General features: G+C 51.5%; 1 protein-coding gene across 2 annotated transcripts in view; it reads right to left on the bottom strand.

The window, feature by feature from the left end:
- RRBP1 (ribosome binding protein 1) overlaps positions 1 to 23,795 on the bottom strand; it is a 58,799-nt gene extending 35,004 nt beyond the window's left edge. For both annotated transcript variants that reach the window (XM_060031332.2, XM_060031331.1), the window contains exons 1-2: positions 23,661 to 23,795; positions 742 to 2,773 (exon numbers count right to left, since the gene is read on the bottom strand). In XM_060031332.2, the coding sequence (XP_059887315.1) occupies positions 742 to 2,752 (2,011 nt within the window). In that variant the 5' untranslated portion in view covers positions 2,753 to 2,773; positions 23,661 to 23,795. The remainder of the gene's footprint in view (positions 1 to 741; positions 2,774 to 23,660) is intronic.
- Between the last annotated feature and the right edge of the window lie 609 nt (positions 23,796 to 24,404).

Raw genomic sequence — 24,404 nt, 5'->3', positions numbered from 1 at the left:
GCGAAGAGGGAAAACTGGGAGGCAGGGGTGTGGATGCCATTGTTTCTCAGAAACGTCATCCTACTGCTACTCATGCAACAAACATCTAGAAAAGAACAAAGCTATGCTAAAGCACCAGGTGAGGTAAGAACGCAGAACAGGCTGACAGAATGCAGCCAGACGTTTGAGAAAGACTGCAAGACACGGAACTGTCCTAGACTGGGTGGTGGATGGAGTCACTGCTCCTAATTCCTCACCCCTCCTCAACTCACACCTTTTCCCAGGTCACTCCGCAGTCCCTCCCACTGGGGACAGTAGACTTCCTGCCCCTTGACTCAGGCTCAGTCTCATGGCCTGCTCTAGCCAACAGGATGCTGGTTTGAGCAGTGCCCTTTCACAGCTCTGCCAAAACCATGGGAGGGCCTCTGCCCTCGAGAGTCACTGATGCCTCGGCCAGGGCCCCAGAAGTAACACATAGAAGAGACCTATGTTCAACCTGCAGCAGGAGCTGAACCAGTTAAACTGCAGCATGAAGCAGAGCCACCAGCCGAGATAACCCCAACCAGTCAACCTCCAGCCAAGTCAACAGAAACATGAGCAGGAATAAACGACTGACACTGTGAGACCCTGAATTCTGGGATGTTTGTTATGCAGCCATGTGGCGATAGCTGACTGATACAGATGGCTTCCCCAAAGGGAATCCATAAGCCACTTAAAGACTGCTTTTCCCTCCAAAGTCATAAAGAAATCAAAGCTACTCACCAGGCTCACCTTTCTTCTTAGACCCAGACTTCTTCTTCACAGGAGCTTCTTGCTTTTGTGCCTCCTGGCTCTGGACCATATCTGCATTTTTGCCCTGCATAGGAGCTGACTCTGCCTTTTTATCCTGGTTGGCAGATGCATCCACCTTTTTGCCCTGGTTGGGGGACCCTTCTGACTTTCTGCCCTGGTTCAAGGTTCCCTCTGCCTTTTTGCCTTGATTGGGGGCCCCCCCTTCTGCTTTTTTCCCCTGGTTTGCAACACCCTCCGCCTTTGTGCCCTGATTAGCAACCGAATCTGCCTTTTTGCCCTGATTCTGGCCCCCCTCCGCTTTCCTGCCCTGGTTGGGGGTTCCCTCTGCCTTCTTCCCCTGGTTCTGGGCCCCCTCTCCCTTCTTGCCCTGGTTCTGGGGCCCCTCTGTCTTCTTGCCCTGGTTGGGGGCCCCCTCTGTCTTCTTGCCCTGGTTCTGGGGCCCCTCTCCCTTCTTGCCCTGGTTCTGGGGCCCCTCTGTCTTCTTGCCCTGGTTGGGGGCCCCCTCTGTCTTCTTGCCCTGGTTGGGGGCCCCCTCTGTCTTCTTGCCCTGGTTCTGGGCCCCCTCTGTCTTCTTGCCCTGGTTGGGGGCCCCCTCTGCCTTCTTGCCCTGGTTGGGGGTCCCCTCTGTCTTCTTGCCCTGGTTCTGGGTCCCCTCTGTCTTCTTGCCTTGGTTGGGGGCTCCCTCTGCCTTCTTGCCCTGGTTGGGGGCCCCCTCTGTCTTCTTGCCCTGGTTGGGGGTCCCCTCTGCCTTCTTGCCCTGGTTGGGGGCCCCCTCTCCCTTCTTGCCCTGGTTGGGGGCCCCCTCTCCCTTCTTGCCCTGGTTGGGGGCCCCCTCTGTCTTCCTGCCCTGGTTGGGGGCCCCCTCTGTCTTCTTGCCCTGGTTCTGGGCCCCCTCTGCCTTCCTGCCCTGGTTGGGGGCCTCCTCTGTCTTCTTGCCCTGGTTGGGGGCCCCCTCTCCCTTCTTGCCCTGGTTGGGGGCCCCCTCTCCCTTCTTGCCCTGGTTCTGGGCCCCCTCTGTCTTCTTGCCCTGGCTCTGGGCCCCCTCTGTCTTCTTGCCCTGGTTCTGGGCCCCCTCTGTCTTCCTGCCCTGGTTGGGGGTCCCCTCTGTCTTCTTGCCCTGGTTGGGGGCCCCCTCTATCTTCTTGCCCTGGTTGGGGGCCCCCTCTGTCTTCTTGCCCTGGTTGGGGGCCCCCTCTGTCTTCTTGCCCTGGTTGGGGGCCCCCTCTGTCTTCTTGCCCTGGGTGGGGGCCCCCTCTGTCTTCTTGCCCTGGTTCTGGGTCCCCTCTCCCTTCTTGCCCTGGTTCTGGGCCCCCTCTGCCTTCCTGCCCTGGTTGGGGGCCCCCTCTCCCTTCTTGCCCTGGTTCTGGGCCCCCTCTGCCTTCTTGCCCTGCATAGCACTGGTGGCAGAGGCACTGCCCTTGGCACCCACTGGGGACACAACCACCATAGGGACCTCCTTGGGAGCGGCTTCCAAAATGGCAGCCTTTGAGGCAAGAACCTGGATGGAATTTACTACAGAACTGACTGCTGGTTCCACCTTTGCCACTTTTTTCTCCTTCTTCTTTTTGTCCTTAGGGGAAGAAGCCGGCTTCTCCTGGGGCATGGCTGGTACCGTGGCTACAGGGGGAATGACCACGGGGGACTGGACGGGGGTTGGAGCCACTGCCACTGCAGGCGCCCGCACTGCGTCCTTGGGGAGGATGGTCACGTTGGGGCCTGGCTCATGGTCAGGTATCTTCCCGTTGGGTTTCTCGTCCTTTTTCTTGGTCTTTCCTTTCTTCTCCACTGTTTTCTCCTTCTTTTTCTTCTCCACTTTCTGGTGGTGAGTTTTCGCCATCTCCCTGCGCTGGTTGGCTAGAGCTTCTTCATACGACGTCTCCTTCATGGAGAACGTCGACACCAGGAAGATGCCGATGGCGGAAACAACCATGAATCCACCAAAGACCACAACCCCCAAGGTCTGGGTGTCGTAAATATCCATCCTGGCTTGCTTTCCTTTCACCTGCCAAATACATACATGTCAATTATTTTTTGTAGAAACTGAGGTATTCAACAAGCACCAACCCCACCCCTAACACCTGACTTACGGTTTCACTAATTCTTCAGACTGATAAAGTGAAGGAAGAAACAAACTCAGGCCATCTCCGATGTCACCCATTCTCCCCGCCCCCTTCAGAAGTGAGCAACTCTTACGTAAGATATTCCATTAGTGCCGGGACATACGAAGCCATGGAGAGACAGCAGCGAGGAGCTCTATAATCAGGGCACATAACACCCAGGAGACTCAGATGCCATGCTCCCAGTTCACGATGTTCCTCACGGCAGGGGTCAAAGATGCACATGAGCACAAGCACCGGCCAGGTGTGAGACAATTGGGAGTAGTGAGGACTGTGGCAAACTGCCCCACTACATTAGGGCCAGGTGACGCCCAGCCACAGCTGATTACTGTAGACATGCGGGCACCGTGTTGAGAGATCTTTCGCTTTCTCACATTAGGACAGAAAATTTTTTTTTGCTTAACGGAAGTTGACTGATTTTAAAAATACCATGTGAGTCAAACCAAACACGGCTGCCGGCTCTCAGCCACAGCGTCCAGGCCAGCAGGCCCTTGCGAGCCATCTGACTCTGCTGCCTCCATTTCCTCCAGTGCTGATAAACACAGCTACCCAGGGCCAAAGATGAGAACCCACGCATTACAATCCGGAAAGGTGATCAAAAGTTGGTGAGGAAAAATGGCCTTTAGCCAGTGATAGCTCCGAAGAGCTATGCAACCTGCAAACTTGCACATTAGGAAACAGGAAATACCAGTCTTGGGAAGCCGACCAAGTAAGACTCCAGGTTTGGAATTTCACATCCAGAGGCTGCAAAGAGGGAGGAGGACAGTGTCACCAGGTCCACTCCTCGCCCTGGGGAGGGGACCCTTTGCCTGATGACAAACTCCCAATCAAGAGGATGAACCACCCCTTCTTGCTGGCTGGGGACCAAAGTCCATAGGGTCAGAGGTGGCCAGGTCCACACCCATCAGCTGTCAGCCGGGCTAAATCTGACTTCAGTGAGAAACTCCAACAGGCTCATTTCTTGGATACATTCAACTTTTATCAACTAATATTGATGCTACTACAATCATATTCCAGTCCCCTGAACTGGGGAGTGAGAAACAGCTCCCCCAGGAGGACAAGCAGTGGACCTGAGAAGGGAACGCAATGGTGAGGTGGGGGAGGAAGGCAGCAAGGGGGAGAGCTGAACGGCCCCCGGGTCCCCAGAGCACAGTTTCTCCGTCTTTCTACAGAACCCTTGCGGGAAGAGGGTGGAACGCGCTCTGCTCTCCACGGTGGTAAGTCCCTCAGCTGCGGCTGTGACACTTACTTCACCCAGACTGTCGCCGGGCCTGCAGCTCCAGGTCAAGCTCCACATTCCACTCCTCAGGCCCGAGGTGGACTCCTGGGGCAGCGGGTTCTGACCCCGGGCCATGGGTTCTGGCAGCGAGATACACAGCCAGGGCCCCTCACACATGACAGTCAGGAGAGGTCACCCCACACGAGCCCTTCGGGATCCTCGCAGCCAAGTGTGCAAAAGGCCTGGAGGGGGGTCCCGTGGGTGGGAGGACAGGGACAAGAAGCTGGAACGTTCCAGGCCCCGTTCTAACCCCGCTGCTTGGAGGGCGTCCACCAACTGAAACTCCGGGTCCTCACAAGCACCCCTCAGAACTTCGCCAACGTGGACACGTTTCAGGTACAAAGCAACACCATAATCACTATATCCATCCTATTCAGATGACAAAAACCCTTTGACCTTCTGTACAGCACAGGGAACTCTACTCAATGCTCTGTAATGACCTACATGGAAAAAGAATCTGAAAAAGAATGGACACAAAACTCCTTTGAAACACCCCTTCTCCAGAGGCAGCACCAAGCCAGGGGCCCGGGTCACCCTGGCTGAGGGTCCGTAAGCCCCGGGTGGCGTCCCCAACAAGCCCTGGAGGTCGGGTCCCCTGGAGTCCCAGGGCCACCACCCCCACGATGGGCGCCTGCCCCCCACCGTGGGCTCTGCAGATGTGCGGTTTGGTTAGAAAAGCCACGGTTGAAAAGTGAGCTTTGACTCTCAAGTTAGGCAAACACGGGATACAAAAATATATTCTCTGTCAGGGGCAGAGTGGAGAAAAGCCAGCTGGGAGAGCACTTCCCTCCGCAGTGGACAGACAGATATCTGAGTCCATCACAGATGTGTCTTCCCAGCTTTGCAGGACCGCTGCTCCAGAAAGAAATTGTATCCCCACCACTAACTCCTGAGTATGAGTTTCTTTGAAAGGACGCTTTCACAGGAAGATGAAAAGCCCTAGATTTGTGGTAACTCAGTGAAACAGTGAAGGCTCAGGACACATCACCATCACCACGGACAGCCAAGAAGTCGAGGTGGGAGCCGCCTTCCCGCTGCCCCGCAGAGTCAGCTCCTGCTCGAGGGGCGGGAGTACCACCGGTGCTCACAGGCACAGCAAAGCCAGCGATGCCTCAAGGACGCTCTCAAGGTCAGCCTTCAAGGTCGGCCTTCTGGCGCTTCGCTTCTGAAATCCCCACCATGGTAAAAGGCCCCCAGAGGGAATCTCCCGCAGGGTTTCCCCAAGGGCCGTGCCCAGGAGGGCAAAGAATCCGGCCAACCGTGCCACTGCATCCTGTGTGGGCTGACCACAAAGAACCTGCACTCCGTCAATCCCGGAAACCTCTATGAAATGCGCACTCTTATTTACTATGGCCAGTCCGCTTAGAGTGCAAAGCAGAAAGGTGAAGGCCTGCCAGGGCAGGGGGCAGAAGACTCCCCCGAGGCTCGGGGACCGCTCCCAGGCTTGGCCGGCTGACATGCCCTGGGCCACCTCGGGGCTCCTCAGAGAATGGCTTTCCTCTGCTCCTGGGAGTAAGGACTCGGGAACAGAAGTTAAGTGGACGCCCCAGGCACGGACTACATTTGCTGATTCGTGTGGCCCGACCTGGCTTGTCCAGTCTGGCCAGTTCAGTCCAACTTGGCAATGGGGATTTGGGGACGTTTTGCGAAAAGGGCCCTCAACAGCACCGCTGGGGCGGGGTCTCATCACTCTCCAGCTGCTCCTCGGGGGCCACGTGTGGGCACTTGGAGAAGCCACGGCAGGGGAGCGAGACGAAGCCTCCCGACTGAGCCCAAGCCCCATCTCCTGGGCGGTAGGTGACTTACCAGGAAGGCACAACCCAAAACACAACGACAATAAAATGGAGACACTAGCAGGTGAGGCTGCATCAGGATCACTGTCTCCTTGTTTTTGTAAATATTATGAAATATTTCAAATATACGGAAGATTAAGAAAAATATCATGAACGTCCATTTACCTACCACCCAGGTTTAGCAAATCCAAACATCTTTCCCCATTTACTTTAGATACATATATGTAGTATCTCATCCTTCTCTCCAGAGAGAACCAATACTCAGAACGCCACCACTTCCACACGCGTGCGTGTGCTTACACATGTCCAGCACTGCTACGGTGAGGGCTGCGTGAGACACCACTGCGGGCATCACCTGGCAGCATTTCATCCTCTAGGACACACCGCAGGGCCCAGGGCTGCTCCCCCAGGGCAGTGCCGCGAGCTCCGCCCTCTGCGGCCCGCACCATCTCCTCCTGCACTCACACCCGGCTGCGGCCCCACGTGCCTCCCATGGTGAGCTGCCCTTCATGCTGCTTCCACGACGTTGTCTGCTCATACCCTTGGCCCATTTTCTAAAGGGTTGTCTTTTTCCCTCATTTGTAGGTGCCCTTTACACATTTGGATATTAACCATTTGTATCCAAGCCTGCGGTTTCTTTTTCAACCAATTTTGTTTGAAAAATTGTTTCACTGTTTTGTTTCACAGTGTTTTCTTGTTTCATTGCTACCACCCCAGAGTCAAAGAGAACCTGTTTCCTTTTCCTTTTTTTAAGGAAAAATCTGTTGCTATCCTTTAAATCTAAATAATTACTCAGTTGTGTTGGAGAAAGGCAACGCATTCCTAGGAGTCAAAACGCAAAAGGAACAAAGGGGTTGATACCGAGTGAAAACCTCCCTTACACCCCTGACTCTCAGCCACCCAGGTTCCAACCACTGGGAGAGAAGTCCTTTCACTGTTTATTTCCTTCTACAAACTTCAGAACACTTTTCATAGCTGGGTTTCTAATCACCTGGGATCTACTCTGGCATAGGAAAGGAAACAGGGTCAGCTTCCCCCACGGCTTAAGTTACCCAGCGCCCCTTCCGGACTGGTCCATCCCCGCCACCCCCCGACTTTTACAGCCTCCTCTGTCCCATCTGGTTTGCAGTACACGTGGATCCCTCCTCACCGGACTCACACTTTGTTCCACCTAAATGTTATTTACGCCCTGCGTCAATACTACATTTTGGTCTATGCATCCCTTCCAAAAATTCTACTGGAACTTTTATTTGAAACACACTGAATTTACAGGTGAACATGGGGAGAGCCGATGCTGTATACTATGGGAGCTGTCGGTGAATGGAGCGTGTAGCACTCCACTTATTTCAATGTTCTTTTATACTTGCAGGGAGCTTTTATGATCTTCTCTATAGAAGTCTTACACATCTTTTTTGTTGTTGTTAAGGTTATTGCTATTTTTAAATGTACTAGAAAAAGATATCTTTTTCTTTTTCTAGCTACAGACAACCAGCAAAGTTATTCATTTTTGCGTGTGTGTCGTTTACCCAAATATTAAGCTAAACTCTCATCAAATCCAGGAGTTTGTGGATCCTCTTCAAGAAAAATCACCTGTGAAAAGAGTAATTTCTTGCTTTCTAATCCACACCATCGCTTCTCTCTCGTCTCACAGAGCCGGCTCCAGGCTCGCTGGTCTCACGGCCAGGTCTCCACTTCTGATCCTTCACTGTTAGATGCTGTGTTGACTGTAGGCTTTTGGTAGAAACCTTTGATCAGGTTAAGCTATCTTATGTTCCTAGTTATCTTTCCTTTTTTAATAGGGTATTTTAGCAAATGCTTTCTCTTTACCACTTGACATTTAATGTGAATTGGATTGAATTAAAAGAATATATTCTAATGTTAACTCACAGGTGGTTCTGATGGTGTAAACACTTCTTGACGGTGGGTCTTTTCTTTTCTAATCCCTCACTAGATTTGGTCTGTTCACATTTTTATGTGGGATTCGGGTGGCTGTGCTGTCAAGCGGGGCAAGTCAGAGCTCATTCTCAGACTGTTCTTACGCAGTCTTGGTAGCAAGGTCACTTCAGTCCCGTAAGATGAGCTACAATCTCTTTTCCTCCATCCTTTGTAGGTTCACAAGAACTTGCCTGTAAAACTGTCAGAATCTGGTTTTTCGAGATCTGTTCTTGGAGGGGGGAGAGTGGGTAGAGAGCTGATTTTTCTTTAACTGAAGTATAGTTGCTGTATATTATATAAGTTACAGGTATACAATACAGTGATTCACAATTTTGAAAGGTTTTTAAAGTATAAACCTACTCCATTTATAGTTATTATAAAATATTGGCTATACTCCCCATGTTGTACAATAGACCCTTGTAGCTTATTTTATATCTAATAGTTTGTGCCTCTTAATCTCCTACCCCTCTCTCGCCCCTCCTCGCTTCCCTCTCCCCACTGGCAACCACTAGTTTGTTCTCTATACTGTGAATCTGCTTCTTTTTTGTTATATTCACTAGTTTGTTGTATTTTTTAGATTCCACATATAAGTGACATCATACGGTATTTTTCTTTCTCTGTCTGACTTATTTCACTTCGCACAATACCTTCTAGGTTCACCCATGTTGTCGCAAACGGCAAAATTTCATTCTTTTTTTATGGCTGAGTAGTATTCCATCATATACATATATATAAATACATATGCGATATATATATCACATCTTTTATTCATTCATCTGTTGATGGACATTTAGGTTGTTTCCATGTCTTGGCTATTATAAATAGTGCTGCTATGAACACTGGGGTGCATGTATATTTCTGAATTAGTGTTTTTGTTTTTTTCAGATATATACTCAGGAGTAGGAGTGCTGGGTCATACTGTAGTTCTATTTTTAGTTTTTTGAGGAACCTCCACACTGTTCTGTTTTCCACAGTGGCTGCACTAATTTACATTCCCACCAACAGTGTATGAAGGTTCCCTTTGGCAGAGAGCTGATATTTAATTGTTATTTCAATTTCAATGATGATTCCAGAACCAGCTTTTGGGTTTGTGATCCAATCTATATAATTAATTTTCATTATTCCTTCCTCCAACTTCCATTGGTTTATACTGTTCTAACTTCTTGACATGAACCTCCCTGATCATGGCTTTATCAGTTTCTCCTGGAAATCTGTTGATTTGTGCTTTATTTGGAGGGCATCTATTAGGTGAATATAAGATCAGAATTGTTACATCTTTCTGATAAAGTGCCTACTATTTTTTCCTTTATTATAAAGTGATTTTTTTTTTTTTTTTTTGGTGGTACGTGGGCCTCTCACTGCTGTGGCCTCTCCTGTTGCGGAGCACAGGCTCCGGACGCGCAGGCTCAGCGGCCGTGGCTCACGGGCCTAGCTGCTCCGCGGCATGTGGGATCTTCCCGGACCGGGGCACGAACCCGTGTCCCCTGCATCGGCAGGTGGACTCTCAACCACTGCGTCACCAGGGAAGCCCCTAAAGTGATCCTCTTTATCCCTAATAATGATCCTTTTTTTTCCCACTTCATTCTGATTGTATGTCTGAATACACTACTATGTGTAAAATAGACAGCTAGTGGGAACCTGCTGCATAGCACAGGGAGCTCAGCTCGGTGCTCTGTGATGACCTAGGTGGATGGGATGGGGGGGATATATGTATATATATATAGCTGATTCACTTTGTTGTACAGCAGAAACTAACACAACATTGTAAGGCAATTATACTCCAGTTAAAAAAAAAAGTTATGCCAATTTTGGGGGGGTTAATATTGGCCTAGAATCATTTTCTGTTCTCCACATGCAACCTTTCTGGGTTCACATGTTCTAAGTGGAGCTCTTAAAAGCAGCATATAGCTGGATTTTATTGTCAGACCAGCATGGCAATTTGCTTTCTTAACTGGTACGGTTAGTTCACCAACATCTACTGTGATTGCCTACGTATCTGGACTCATTTATACCCTTATTTTGTTACTCCTATTTACAATACTTTTTCTTTGCTTATTCCCCCTTTATTTATTTATTTATTTGCATTCCACTGGACATCTTTTCCTCTGTGTTTGAAAGTTACTCTTCTGTTCTTGTGTGTGTCTGTGTGCAAGCGCTCTTTTAAAAAACTGTAATTAATGGGCTTCCCTGGTGGCGCAGTGGTTGAGAATCTGCCTGCTAATGCAGGGGACACGGGTTCGAGCCCTGGTCTGGGAGGATCCCACATGCCGCGGAGCAACTAGGCCCGTGAGCCACAACTACTGAGCCTGCGCGTCTGGAGCCTGTGCTCTGCAACAGGAGAGGCCACAACAGTGAGAGGCCCACGCACCGCGATGAAGAGTGGCCCCCACTTGCCGCAACTAGAGAGAGCCCTCGCACAGAAACGAAGGCCCAACATAGCCATAAATAAATAAATAAATAAAAAATTTAAAAAAAACTGTAATTAAAATGTCTTTTCCCCTTACGTTCTCCTAACATACACACCTGACACTTCCCAGGAGCCTTGGTGCTCCACTCACTTCTCCCTCACACATACTTGGGCGACCTGCGGGTGCTTGGAGTTCCAGACACTCGTGTTAAATTACCCAAACGGTTCCCAGTCTGCTGCTGGCCACTGCTTCGTGCACCTCACGCCTTCTTTTGAGTCTCCCCAAAGCACGTCCTCGACTACTTGCTTCAGCAACAGTCTCCTCTTGATAAACACCCGCAGTCCTCACAGCCCTGGAAGGACTTCTTTCCTTCACCCTCGCTCTGCATGAATGGATTAACTGGGTCCACAGTCCCGTGCTGACAGTTATTTTCTCTCACCACTTTGAAGACATTATCTTATCTGTCTTCTGGCTTTTTTGGTTGGCAGCCGTGGCAGGGTGTGTGCTTACTATGGAAAAACATGTTGTTGAGCTGTCATTCCTTTGTAATACCTTTTAAAAATACCTCCTCGCTTTTAAGCTCCATCTTTGGGGTTCCAAGCCTTTACCAATGCCTTTAGACGTGTTATTTATTTTTATTATCTTAGGCTCACTGTGCTTTCTCATGTTTTTCACCAGTTCTGGAAAGCCCTTGGCCACTCAGTTCTCTGGAGATTTCCTTGCTCCTGTTTCTTTGTGGTAGAAGTCCTAACTAGATCTCAATCTCTCTGTGCTACCACTCGGACATACGCTCCACTTCGCCAATTGTCTCTTCAGCTGAATCTAACCAGTTCTATAATCAGTCCTTTGAGTTATTCTATTTTTTTTCAAGTTCGCCTTGTTTTTTCCCTGGTGTTATTTTTTCCCATTAATGTTTTCCACTACCTACTTTTATACCTCTGACAGTGACTCTGGCAGGAATTTATTAAGTTGCAACCCTGTCTGGGCTGAATTTCAGGCTTGTCTCTAAAGAGCTATTTTATCTTTGCTTCAACAAAGCCTTCAGAGAAGGCGGCAGGTAGGGACACATTTTTAGATGCAGCAGCTCCTGTTAAATATTCCCAGGAGACTCTGCCTCCCCCGCCTCAGGACAAAACAGATAAGCTCCCATGCCATCTCCCCTGGCCACTAGCCTGTCCCTTCAGTGCAGGTTTTACATTGGAGTGTGAGTTGGGTTCCCACTCCCCACACCCAGCTCCCACCTGGACATAAAAACCAATGACCCAAGACCCAGACTTCGGAGGACTACGCGACACCCACACTGCAGGGGCAGCTCACCTCTGGACCCAGACAGTCCCCGCCCTTGTCTTATGGCATTCGGTAATCTCTTTTACTACCTTGTAAACTCAGCTATGCTTTTTAGAGAACGCTTATTAGCTCCATCTAACATTTCTAAATGTTTATAGAGAAGAGAGTTTTCAGGCCATCTCATCTAAAATTTTAAGTGTGACCTCTAATTCTTCTTTCTTTTTCTTTTCTTTTTTTTTTTTTAACCTAAAACTAAGAGAAAATCTTGTAACTAAAAGATACAGTATTCGGAAATAATTTATTTCATGTTTTAAGAGGATGGAAATAACTGACTTCCTACTTCAAAGAAACAATGCTATTCATTTTAAAGAAAGATAAAACACTAAAAATAGAAATGTATTCTATTCTCAGCCTTGGCTTTTTCACCGGCCATTTCAGATTCAATTTCTTTGCTAAGGAAAAAAAACAAAGCATTGACATGCTTTTGTGTTTCTCCAATATAACAGTCTTTGGAAAAGTAGGTACTTGAATGGACCTAAATCTTCTGAGCACTTACAAGGAGCCTACAGGGCTCACTACACGCCCCTGAGGTAGGGGTCAGGAGTCCTGAGTCCTCAAATCGCCCACGAGCAGTTCAGATGTGCAGAGTTCTTCCTGCAGTGGACACGAAGCTCCCAGGAAGCAGGATCAGTGGTCTCCCCACCGTGTCCAATCAAACCTGGGCACATCCACGCTCCAAGCGTCTGTGTAGGCTCCACTAAATACCAATCAGGCAGGGGCCACTCATTTACACAGTCACAGGGTTATGAGAACCACCTTGAAACAGAAAAGCACAGGCATCCTGGCGGAGGAAGAGACACACTGTGGGGTCTCACACGCTTTGGGAAAGAGTTATTTTCTTCTTGGTTTTTCGGCTTTTACACTATTGCAGATGGGGTCTCTCTTAAGTTTCATTTTCTGTTTGTTGCTGGTAATACTGACATGTAATTGATTTCTGTAGGGTTTTCCCCCCCAACCCACAGCAACCTTGCCTAATTCTACTAACTTTCTACTAGTAGTAATTCTACTACTTTCTTCCCAATCTTTCTATCCTCCGCTTCACTTCTCTTGAATTTCTGCACAGGGCAGGACGGCCAACACCGTGCTCAAGAGAAGGCGTGTCAGCTGGCAGCCTGTTCTTCCTGATCTCAAAGCAAAACTTCTGGGCGTCTTGCTATGCAGTGCAATGTTTGCTGTAGACTTTCCTGCAGGTGTCCCTTCATCAGGTTCTTGGTTCTCTTCTTAGCTTAGTGTTGTTAAGTTATATGTTCCCAGAAATTCACTGTTGTTAAAACTTGCAAAATTATCACCATGTTGAGATGAAAAAAGGCGGCTTATACAAACAATGTGTGGTAGAGCCCCCTCCTCTGGTGGTTAATAAACACCTATGACACTGCTTTGCTTTTATTTATTAGCACAAGTTGTTCATGATAACCACTCATCTTTTTAACGTCACCACATCTGTAGTGAAGTCCCATTTTACACTCTTGATGTTATTTGTGCCTTTTTCTTGACCAATTTTGCTTGATATTTGTCAACATTATTCATCTTTTGTAAGAATGAACTTCTCCACTGTATATTTACTTGTTTTCTGTTTCGTTAATCCCTTCTCATTGTCACTTCCTTCTGAGTGGTTTATTTTGACTTTGTTACTTCTGGAGACAGATGCTTACTTAGCTCATTAATTTTCATCTTCTTTCTTAATATGTGTATTTAAAGTTATCAATTTCCCTATAAATATTTTAGCTACATCCTACAAGTTTTGATGTGTAGTATCTTCATCATTCATTTCAAAATATTTTCTATTTTCCTTCTTTTTTTGACCTACAAATACATGCTAGAAGTGTTTTATTTTAATATACACATACATGGAGATTCTCTATTTATCTTTTTATTCATATTTCTAGTTTAACTGACCTCTGGTCGGACTACCTGCTCTACATAATTTCAATCCTTTCATTTGTTGAGATTGACTTTAAGGCCCTGGATACAGCCAATCTTTGAAAATTCTGAAGTCAAATAGGTATTAGCTGGCTACAGTGTTTTGTTTTATTTATATAGAGTCATAGATCACATTCCTAATTTTGTTCAAAGTTCTAATCCTTAGTGATTTTTTGTCTGCTTAGCTGTCAATTACTGAGAGGATATTGTAAAATTCTCTACTATGCTTATAGATTTGACCATTTCCTGTAGTTCTGTCAATTTTTGTTTTATATATTCTTTCATTTTCACCGTCTCTTGTAAACAAGAGTTGGATTTTTAAAATCCAGTAAGATATCTTTATGTTTTAACTGGAGTATTTAGTCAATTTACAATTAAAAAAAATTTTTTTTCTTTTTTTAATTTATTTGGTTGCACCGGGTCTTAGTTGCGGCAGGTGGGATCCTTAGTTGCGGCCTGCGAACTCTTAGTTGCAGCATGTATGTGGGATCTAGTTCCCTGACCAGGGATTGAACCCGGGCCCCCTGCATTGGGAGCATGGATTCTTAACCACTGCGCCACCAGGGAAGTCCCCAATTTACATTTTAAATGCTGATATAGTTGAGTTTAACTCTATAATCTTATTTTGTGTTATTTCCCCACCAGTCCTGGAGTTCTTTTTGTCTCCTTTCTTATCTCTTTTTGGATTGTTTTTAAATCACTCCATTTCTTCCCCTCTACTATTGCAGAATACAGTTTCTATTCTTTAGTGACAACCTTTAAAACACAATAATATGTGAGGTTCACAAAGTTCAAAATTAAACAAAACTTTACTCCGTCCGCTAATTCTAACACCCCCCTAACTTAGGTGTTATTAACCATATCCTTTTCCCAGTGCCCCTCCCAACATTATTATTATTATTTCACATTTGTTTAGAGTTGCCCAAATGTTCCCACCTTCTTCATTCTTCTTTCCGTTTGGCACTATTTTCCTTCCAAGAACATCCTGGAGAGTTTCCTTTAGCCAAGATGTCACTAATTAACGGTCTTGGTTTTTGCCTTAAAAGTTACCTTTATTTCACCCTCACTCTGGAATCTTTTCCTTTGGTTGCTGTATCACTACACTTTCTACATGTGGGTGTTTTTCCCTTGTTTGGATGGGTGTCTTCTCCATTCTGTACAATTCTCAGTCATTATTTCGTCCAACACGGGCTCTGGCACACCACCTCTTCTCCCTGATTCTCAGTTGGTCTTACAAGTTACTTACAAGTCCTATTTTGTTCTAAAGTGAAACCTGTACATTCTGCTCTATCTTCCAGTTCAATCACACACTTCAATCTGTTGGGTTTTTAACTATAGTGGTTGAGCTGCCCATGGCTAGAAACTGCACCTGATTCCTTTATCAAATGTGTTAGGTCACTTAACAGTTTCCTTTCTTTGTAGGTATTTTCCACCTTGTCTATTACTTTAAGCAGAGTAAGAAGTGCTTTTAAACACTGTGTCAACCACTCACTGTCCCTGTTTTCACAGAGCTCCTGCTGGTCCTCATTCACCGAACGCCTGGCGTTCTGTGTTTGGTTATTCTCAACCAGGGATGCTCGCTTGCCTTGAGCCGAGGATAAAGGCGCAGTCCTTCAAAGACCTGCTCGCTTGTGGACTGGCCGTGGGGCACTCTCTACAAAGAATCAGAATTGGCTGGAAAATGTCCTACCACTGAGGTCACAGGATCTGCACGAAGGACAACATCTCAGGAGGGGATGGGCTTACTTCTGACTCACCTTCACCCTGGAGGTGCAGGAGTCCTCGGTGGGCACAGCTTCCATCATCCTGCCCACCTTGGTCTCTGCCCCCTGCGCCCAGAGGTGCCATCGGAACTCACAGTTTGCCCAGTTCACCGAATGCCCTCAGGACTGTGCTCACCATCCAGGGTTATTCTTTGCACTGAGACTCTGGTCTCCTCACTACCTTCCTCAGGATCTCCCAAGCCATTCAGTGCTTTCCACAGGTGTTGTTTTCATCTGTTCTGTAGCACTTGCCCCACCCGAGTGAGAAGACTGGTCCAGCCCACCAGTCCACCCTGTCACCGGAACACAGCCCGCCCTTACTTCTTCAAGCTACTGACATTTGGCACTGCTGCCACTCGTGGCCAAACCAAACCCCAGCCAGGCAAGCTCTTAAAAGGAAAGAGGTCATCCCTGCGATGTGACAGGAGGGCTGTTGGATAGGGTGACTCCCAGATCCAAGCCTGGATGCACATCTGTCCCAGGAGGAGGGGAGCCTGCCCAGTGCCCTTGCCTCCCGGCCCTGGGCTCTGCGCAGGGTCCCGGCAGGTGGGCAGAGGCTCAGGCGGAGTGACCTCTAGTACCCAACGGCCGGCTCCTTTGTTTTGAAGAAATCCACTTAACACTCCAACAGTCACTACATCTACCTTGTTGGAACCGGGGTGAGGTGGGGGGGTCTGATGAAGAATCTCCCCGCAGATCAAAGCTCTGTGAGCCCTCCCTCATGTACTGCGAGGGGTTGCCTTTCTGCTTGGACAGCATCTGCTCACCGGCAGTAACACCTGACCCTTTTCCGCAAGCCCTATGCAAAGGCTCCTCTTTGATGAACCATCTCCAGGACATGGGGAGGGCAGCACGAGGGGGTGCTTCTTATCAGTAGCAGTGGTAACTCAACTTCACCCTGGTTCCTTGTTGAAGTCATGTTCCAAGATCCTAGGCTGCTGGTGGGAGTACAAATGAGGACCAGCGCTCTGGGGAGACCGCACTGTTGTCCACAGCTGAGCATATGCCTCCTGTTGCTGCAGCCCCACCCCTGGGAACAGACCCCGTGGAAAAGTGGACACGGGGTCGCCAAAGTCAGGGGCAAGACTGCATTTTACAGTATCGTGTAATTTAGAGTACATCAAAACAGAAGCCCGAAAGTGGAAACTATCCAAGTGCCCCTGCACAGTGATGTGCAGAGTATGTACAATAGGGGGATGAACTACAATAGCCCAAGACCACGGATGGACCTCATGCTCACACATAACGTCGAATGGGAGGCCACGATGAGCACAGGCCGTGTGTCCACTTGCCCCGAGTTCACGCGCAGGCGCGAGGGACCTGTGAGCTACAGGTCAGGGGTGTGGTTACCCCCGGGCACGGGCAGCAACCCGAGGGGCACGAAATGAGCTGCTGGGGGACAATGTTTCTTGTTTGGCTGGTCACATGGGGCGCTGCTCCGTGAGCTGTAGACGAGACAGTGCATTTTTCTATATTTGTTCTACTTTAGTAAAGAGTTAAAATATGTATATACACACATGCCAACTTTGGTAGGAAAATGAATCCACACAGCTCTCAAAGGAGGAGCATCTCTGATGCCAGGCGGGTCTGTCACGGCACATACACTCCTGCCACCCCCAGGCCCCTCATATGCGCTCACTACGCAGCTCCCAAGAGAGGGGAAGTGGGGACCAAGGTCACAGTGGGCACCGCCTCCCACCTCCAAGCCCCACAGACCTCACTGTCCCTGCGGCTTCCAAAACCAGACTGTTCAGAACAAACCTCAGGGCTTCCCTCTGAGGTTGGAGGCAACAACACAGGCTGCAGTGGCCAGCTCGGCCGTGGCTAAAGCCCCGTCCATGCCCCTAACGACATGTCACTAACGAGGCCGCTGTTGACGGTGTCGTCACCACTCACTCTTGCGCACTGACCCCTTCCCCGAGTCACTGCAGTTACTACGGAATTCCCCAACTACGATGATCTAGAACTCACCAAGAAATGAAAACGTGTTCAACAGAAATAAAGTTGCATCTAATTCCTATGCAGGATGAGCCTTAATTAAAAAGGAAATCGTTTTGCTACAGCTGAGTTGTACATTTTAACCACTGAATGAAAAGTTCCAATAGAACATACTGCCTGGGCTGAGGGCCAGAACCCGGTCTCTCACGGTTCTGCGTGAAATGCGTAGGCCAGATCCTCCCGTCAGGAGGGGCCAGGAATCTATGATCTACTTTTCCATTTCTTTGCCTAAAAGCAAAGGCAGGCAGAGAGGAGACAACGAGGGATGTGGGCTCGGCCTGGAAGGGGCTGCGATCAGCCAGCCCGCCTGTCTCCAGTATCCCACACCTGCCCAGCGTCCACGCCCGGTCCTCGAGGAAACGCCATCTGGGAGGCGGGAGGTTCACCTCATCCAGCCCTCTCAGTCCAACAAAGTCTGACTAAAAGAAGGGAGAATGGAATGCCAACTACCGGAAAAGAATTTCCCCTCCTACCACGAAGGAGCACTCTTGCTCACGAAACACAAAACCCACCTCTTTTCAGAGGCAGTGCACTGTTCAAACCAAAAATAACGTTTTGTTTCCTGGTGAGGGCGTCGTCACTGATACGCTTGGCTGCTCTGCAAACCCATCTAGCTCATCAGCTCCGCTGGGAAATAAAGGATGCTCACTGCGAATTCTCCTCCTGGAACCAGTGCAGGCACCTGGGAAGGGCCCGGTCTGGTGAGGCCCCCGCGTGGGTGACGGACAGCGGAGAACAGGCAGCGCTGAGACCAATCTAACCGGCCTGCAGGTGCAGGGCACCTGGGAGAGAGCGAACGCCCAAGCCTTCTGCCAAGGGTCACTTCAGAGCATTGGCTTCTGCTGGCGGAGCAGGATGGGCCACATGTGGCAGCACCGCCATGAGTGTAACGGTCAGCCTCCCAACTGGAGCCTGGCTGGGGGGAATCCCAAAGTCACTTGGCTTTGGAATATGTTTTTTGTGTTTATATTTGATGCTCTAGGAATCCAGGCTACTTGAGGCTAAATGATAATGTACTCACAGAACACAGGCACTAGAAAATCACCTGTTAGCTCGGCAAGGATGGGCACCTACTGTGTGCCACTGTCCAGACACTAGGGACACCTCGGGGAAACAGGGCAGCCACAACCCTGCACTGGGAGAGCTTACAATCCAGTGTCAGAAATGACAAAGTCAGTCACATATGTGACACATCAGGTGGTGATAATGAAAACAAAGCCATGCAGAGAAGTGGGACTGGGGTCACCGGGCCTGTCACTTTAAGTAGGGTGGTCAGGGAGGTCACAATGCACAGACCTGAGGATGGTGGGGGAGCAAGCCACATGGCCGTCTGGGAAAAAGCTCCCCAGGGAGAGCAAGAGCATGTGCAAAGGCCCTGCGGCAGAAGGGCCTGCCCGGGAAACAGAGCAGGGGGTGGGGGTGGCAGCAGTGAAGCCTGAGGGAAAAGTGGGGCCTTGGAGGCCACTGGACAGACTCTGGCCAAGGAGGGTCCTGAACACAGGGTGGCACGATCTGCTCTGGGAACAGACCAGAAGGCAGGGGGTGAGGGCAAAAGCAGGCAGACCACTTCAGACCTAGTGAAATAACCCGGGGGATGAGGGGTCTGCACCAGGCTGGCACCAGGGGATGCGGTGAGAGTGGACGGAGCTGACATGTTTGCCGTCGTAAAGGATACAAGTGTGAGAAGGCATGCAGTGAAGGATAAAGCACGATGTGTGGCCTGAAAGATGGAGCCAACTGGCCTGGTTTCATGTTACATGAGGAGGAAACTGAAGCCAAGGGACGAGAACAGTCACATCCAAGGTCACACCACTTACTCTGGGGACTAGAACCCAGACCACTGCTCCCCCCGCTGCCCCAAGCTGCAGCCAGTGGGGGACGCCGGTGACTACGCAGGTCACATGCGGACGCCCTCCAGCTCCTCTTTGCTCCCAGACGCTGGAGTAGACAGTGTCCCTCGGGGACCACCGGCACCCAAGCACGTACTGTGAGCGAGGCTGGAAGGAGAGCACAGCCCCTGCCTGGGGAAGACAACCACAGTCCACGGCTGCCACCTGAGAAAGCAGAACTGGTGTGCCCAGAAATTCCCACTTTCCCCAAGAGAACCCCCAAATCTAGATTTTAACAACAACAACTTCTCCAATTTTAAAAGGTGGCTCAGTTGTTTAGCAACCGGGCCTGAACAAACCTCACATGCCAGCCAAGTTCCATCCATGCAGGGCTCCAGCTGGGAACCAGTCTCAAGACAGCCTGAAACACACCTGGTTCACTCACACCTCAACCAGGGCCAGGGCACAGAATTAGAGCTTTGGGTCTAAGATGGTCTTCTATTCCAACTCTGGAGCCAGCAGATGGTATTCACTATCACTATAAATAGCTGATCACTTCCGCCACAACCTTAGGGGCCTCCTGTCTGACCAACAAGAAAGTAGCTGTCTATCACTCTGGGCTCTGTTAACTGGTTTGACGTTACTCTACACAATGTACTAAGATGAGGCCACTAGTAAAGCCAAGAATTCAGAAATTCTCCCCAAATACTATCCAGTGATCCTTTCAAAGTTCTATGGAATATAACAAAGCCCTGCAAAGAGCCAGGAAGCAACTGCTGTCCGCCAAACAGGAAAATGCCTGCACCCTGGACCGTGTAAGGTTAGGAGACCGGCAGCTGTTCCAGCCTTGCCAAAATAATCCAACGTAGAAATTACAGAACTTTCTTTATAAATTAAAGTTGCCCTGCGTTGCTAGGCATGTGGGAGATGCATGTCATTTACAGCTCTTAAAGGAAACACGCTACATGTGTCTGGCCTCCAGTCGTGGGAGTCGGCCTGCCTGTTTCAGGAGACTCATCAGAACTTGTGTGCCTAAGAAAACAGCCTCCTAGGAAGTCCCCAGGTTAATTTTCCATAATGCTAAGTGGCCCTCTTGCCCAGGCTCTCTCACTTAGAATTAAATATTTACTTTCCCTACAAGCCATATGTTTTCTGCCCAATACCTATCTTCCGTGTCTGTTACATTTGACCACTTTGATGCCCTTGGTGTTAGGTAAGAAGCTCTCCAGGGCAGGACCACTGTCTGTGCTACGCCCCTGCTCCCCTGCCTTCTTTCCCTTAACATGCAGTTTATAATGCACACCAAGGGTCAGGAAGAACTGCTTTCTAAAGGTGACATCTTATTAGGTGGAAGCGCATGAACAGCCACTAATTTAATTTTATTTAACTTTAATTAAGTTGAAATACCTCCGTGTGGCTACCGTACTGGACAACACAGTTCTAGATGGAGTGTCTTCGGACACGAACGAGGTTCGTTTGTGGTGTCTGAAGGCCTGGCACACAGGAGAAGCTTGACAAAGACATGAAATGAAAGCCCTGTCTTGGTACTGCCACATCCCACACTGAATCCCCGCCTTCGTTTCCATCTTCCAATTCCAGGTGCTTCCTGGGGTACTTACTGTCCCAACGAGTATGGAATTATACGGCCTGTAGGTGTCGGTGAACATTCAGAAGGCCGTGCCCACATCGCCCAGCAGCTGGGCAACAGGAACTGACCTGCTGGGCCTCCACGTTCTCATCCACAGGATGGGAACAACCACATCTACGCTATGGAAACTGGCTGCTGTGAGGCCGAGATGTACACCAAAGCCGTGAATCTGACTCTAAACAGTAAACCTTAAAAATCAAGTTGGGCTGAGCTTCGGCTGTCCAATGAGATAGCTGGAGAAAATTTAACAGGTGTGTTGGTCTACCTCATTTCATCCGCAATTATTGTGTTACGGGCCAGGCCTTAACCATCCCCGGGCCAGAACGTACAGATGGACAGCAGTGTCTCCACCGTCATCATTCTCACTGACCATATTTTTTCTCCCAAAACAAGATTTTAGCACAGAAAAATCTGGATTCTCGAAAAGAATGGTTGACTCCTTGCCTATACGTCACTCACCTCCTCGTTAAAACTCCTTGGAATAAAAGAACAAGTAAGAAAAGTCTGGGGTCCTGACATTTTTAAAAGGCGTCCCTGCTACATAATAAACCAGGATGCCAATCAAATGGTTTGCATTCAGCCACTTACATGGAATTTGGTGCTGTATCATCACTACAGCCTACTGACTTAGGGCTCGTTTCAGCAAAGAGCATAATTGCTCAAATGTGACTCAGTGGCTTGGGATTTATTTAAAATTCTCCCATCACCAAAAACTATTCATGCACCAAGGTACCAAACTAACTTCTTAATCTCTGTAGAGATGTTCAGAGGCCAACTCCTAACTGTGAAAGTGAAGAGTTCTGATCCAGCACAGTGCCTGCGGCTCGACTCCCTGGCGGCTGTTTCCAGTCCCCGAGACACCTCTCTCTCCCTATCTGGCCACCCACCCCGCCACCCTGCAGCTCAACGGGTCCAGAAGCCCTGAATGTGCAAGCCCTGCTCCGCCTCCTGCCTCCAGCTTTCCTCCTTCGCTTCATCAGAGAGGGAAGTGGCATCTCCAGGCCCTCAGAACCGGAAGCTTCTTTCTGGAAGGAAAACAAGTTGGCAGCCCACAGTGGGCCTGACCTTTGGAGAGTTCATAAAGGAACAGAGACGTCACCACAGCCCGCTGCAGGATCACAGAGCCTTCTCTGGGGTTGGATCAGGGGGAAGTCAGGACAGCCAAGCACAGAGGAAAGCGTAGGGGGAGGCAGAGTGCTTCCCAGCCCCGCGGGAACAGCCAAAGCTCTGAAGAGACCTCCTCCCCAAAGTCCAGAAAACGCCACACAAACGCCCCCGCTCTGAAGGTTCCAGCACACCAGGCAAACAGTGACCCGCGAGGCTCCCAAGAGCCTGCAAAGTTTCATTTTCTAGATGCTTCCTAGACTCTGCTGACCTCCGACCTCCAGGAGTTATTGCCAAACTTCCTTCTGCTGGCACAAGGTCCCAGGGTTTCCCAGCACTTACCTGGGAGGCTGCCCGACCCTACAGTGAGTGGGTGGTTCTATCTCCAGGCTACAGATAAGGAAACCCGGGTTCAGAGAGGTTAAGCAACCTGAGCAAAGGGTCTGCAGCGTGGCAGGGGTGGGATCCAGACGACAGGACGTGGCAAGGCTGCGTCCGCAGCGGGTGGGCCAGAGCCAAACCCAGACCCCACCACCCTCCCGGCCCGAACACCCTAGAAACTCATGCAAAAACAGTAACAGTCAACACCTGTGGACTACTCCCTACACGTGCTGGGTCTTCACGGTTCTCTCTCCGGCAGCCCGGCTGTTCCGACGTGGAAGCGGACCCCGGAGTGAAACAGCCTGGCCGACTCCCCACGGTGCCGGCTTTCGGAAGCCCACCCCTTAGCCATGACACCACCCGAGCTACCGTTTGTGATCTGCAATGTGGGGAGGGTTCCCCGAGGCTTCCCAGATGCTGCCCGGGAAGCGCGGACCCCAGCCCGCCCTCCCCTGCCCGGCGCCAGGCCGGGAGCCCGGGACCCGGGGCGGGAGCCAGGCGGGGTGCCAGCGCGCTTGACGGCCGGGCCGGAGGTGCCACTTCCGCCGGGCCTGGCACCGCCGGCCCATTCATCGTCCCCCCGCCGGGCGCCCTCGCACCGGGTCCGCGCGGCCGGCCGGGCAAACAGCGCCCCCGGCCCCGCCGCCAGGGGGAGCAGGGAGCCGCCTCCCGCACTCCGGGAAGTTGCCACCGCGGCCGCCGGGCGTCCGGACCCGGACGGTCCGGGTCTCCGCACGGCGGGCCCCGCGGCCCCGAGCCCGGCCCGCCCCGTCGGCGCCGCCCGGCCCCGCCGCGCCCCCAGCCGCAGCCCGAGGCGGGCGCGCTCGGCTCGGGCCCCCATTCAATCCCGCCCCCTCCCCCGCCGGCCCCAGCCGCCTTCCGCCCGCCCCCACCCCCCCAGCCCGGACTCCAGCCCGGCAACGTCATCCAGCCGCTTCCCGAAGCTTAACCCCTTCCTCCGCCAGCTGTGCGCCGCCCCGCCCCGCCGCCAACTTTCTTCGCCCAACTTCGGAGCGCGCCGGCCGGCCCGACGGCCCGGCTGGGAAGGACAGAGAGAGGTGGGGGGGGGGCGGCCACGTCGCGCCGCGGGGCCGCCGCAGGTCCCGCAGACGGCGAGGGCGTGGGGTCCACACCTCGGGCACGCTCGGCCAACGCCCCTGCACCGGGTTCGGCCCGGCACACGCCCCCAGGGCCCGCCCGGACCCCCAGGGTCCGCTGCCGCGGCGACGGCCGGGGGCGCCGCCGGGGGAGGGGCCACCAGGGAGACGTGTCACTCCCGGCGCGGCCCGCCCGGCCCGGCCCCGGCGCCCCGACGGCCCGGCCCGCGCGCCGCCACCGCCGCTGCAGGGCCCGGCCAAGTTTCTTACCTGCAGCCGGAGACGCGGGAGGGAGAACGAGAAGGCAGGAGCCGCCGCCGCCGCCGCGGAACCGGGAGAGAGGAGCCGGCCGAGCCTCCGCCGAGAAGCCGCCCCCGAGCAACTGCAGGCGCCGCGACCCCGACGCCACCCGCTCCGTCCGCCGTCCGCTCCGGCTGCTCGCTGGCTGCGTGCGCGCGTGTGGAGTCGTGGCACTTTCTGCCTCGGAGCTGGCAAACGGCCCCCTCCGCCGGGATCGCCGCCTCCTGCCTTCCCCACCCGGGCCAGCCATTCATCGAGCCGCCTCTCCCCATTGGCCCGCGCCCCGCCACTCCGCCGGCCGCTGACCAGTCAGAGCGCGGGCGGCCGAGCCGCGGCGGCGGCCATTGGGCGGAGAGGCGGGTCTCCGCTTCGGCCAATGGGAGAGGGGAGGAGCTGCGGGGAGCCTCGGGGGCGGGGCCTGTGAGGGGCGGAGCCGCGCGGCGCGGCGCTCGGCCCAGCGCGGGGGCGGGGCGGGCCCGGAACCCGCGGCCGAACGGGGGAGGGGGCGCCGGCCGGCCCCGCCCACCCCGGGCCAGCGACCCTGCTTGCTGGCGCTGATTCCGGGAAGGCTGTGGCCCGGCGGGCCGCGAAGGTTCGAATCCCAGCGGCGCCGCGCCTGCGCCCCTGGCCCCTCCGGGCTGAGATGGCGGTGGGTGTCACCCTGAGCAGGGTTGCGCAACATGCGAACAGTAGGGAGAAATGCTTCGTTTAAAA

This window comes from Delphinus delphis, chromosome 15 (genome assembly GCF_949987515.2).
Source record: "Delphinus delphis chromosome 15, mDelDel1.2, whole genome shotgun sequence".
NCBI classification, from domain to species: domain Eukaryota; kingdom Metazoa; phylum Chordata; class Mammalia; order Artiodactyla; family Delphinidae; genus Delphinus; species Delphinus delphis.
Note: the sequence above shows the minus strand (reverse complement) of the source record. Positions and strands in the feature narration are given on the sequence as shown.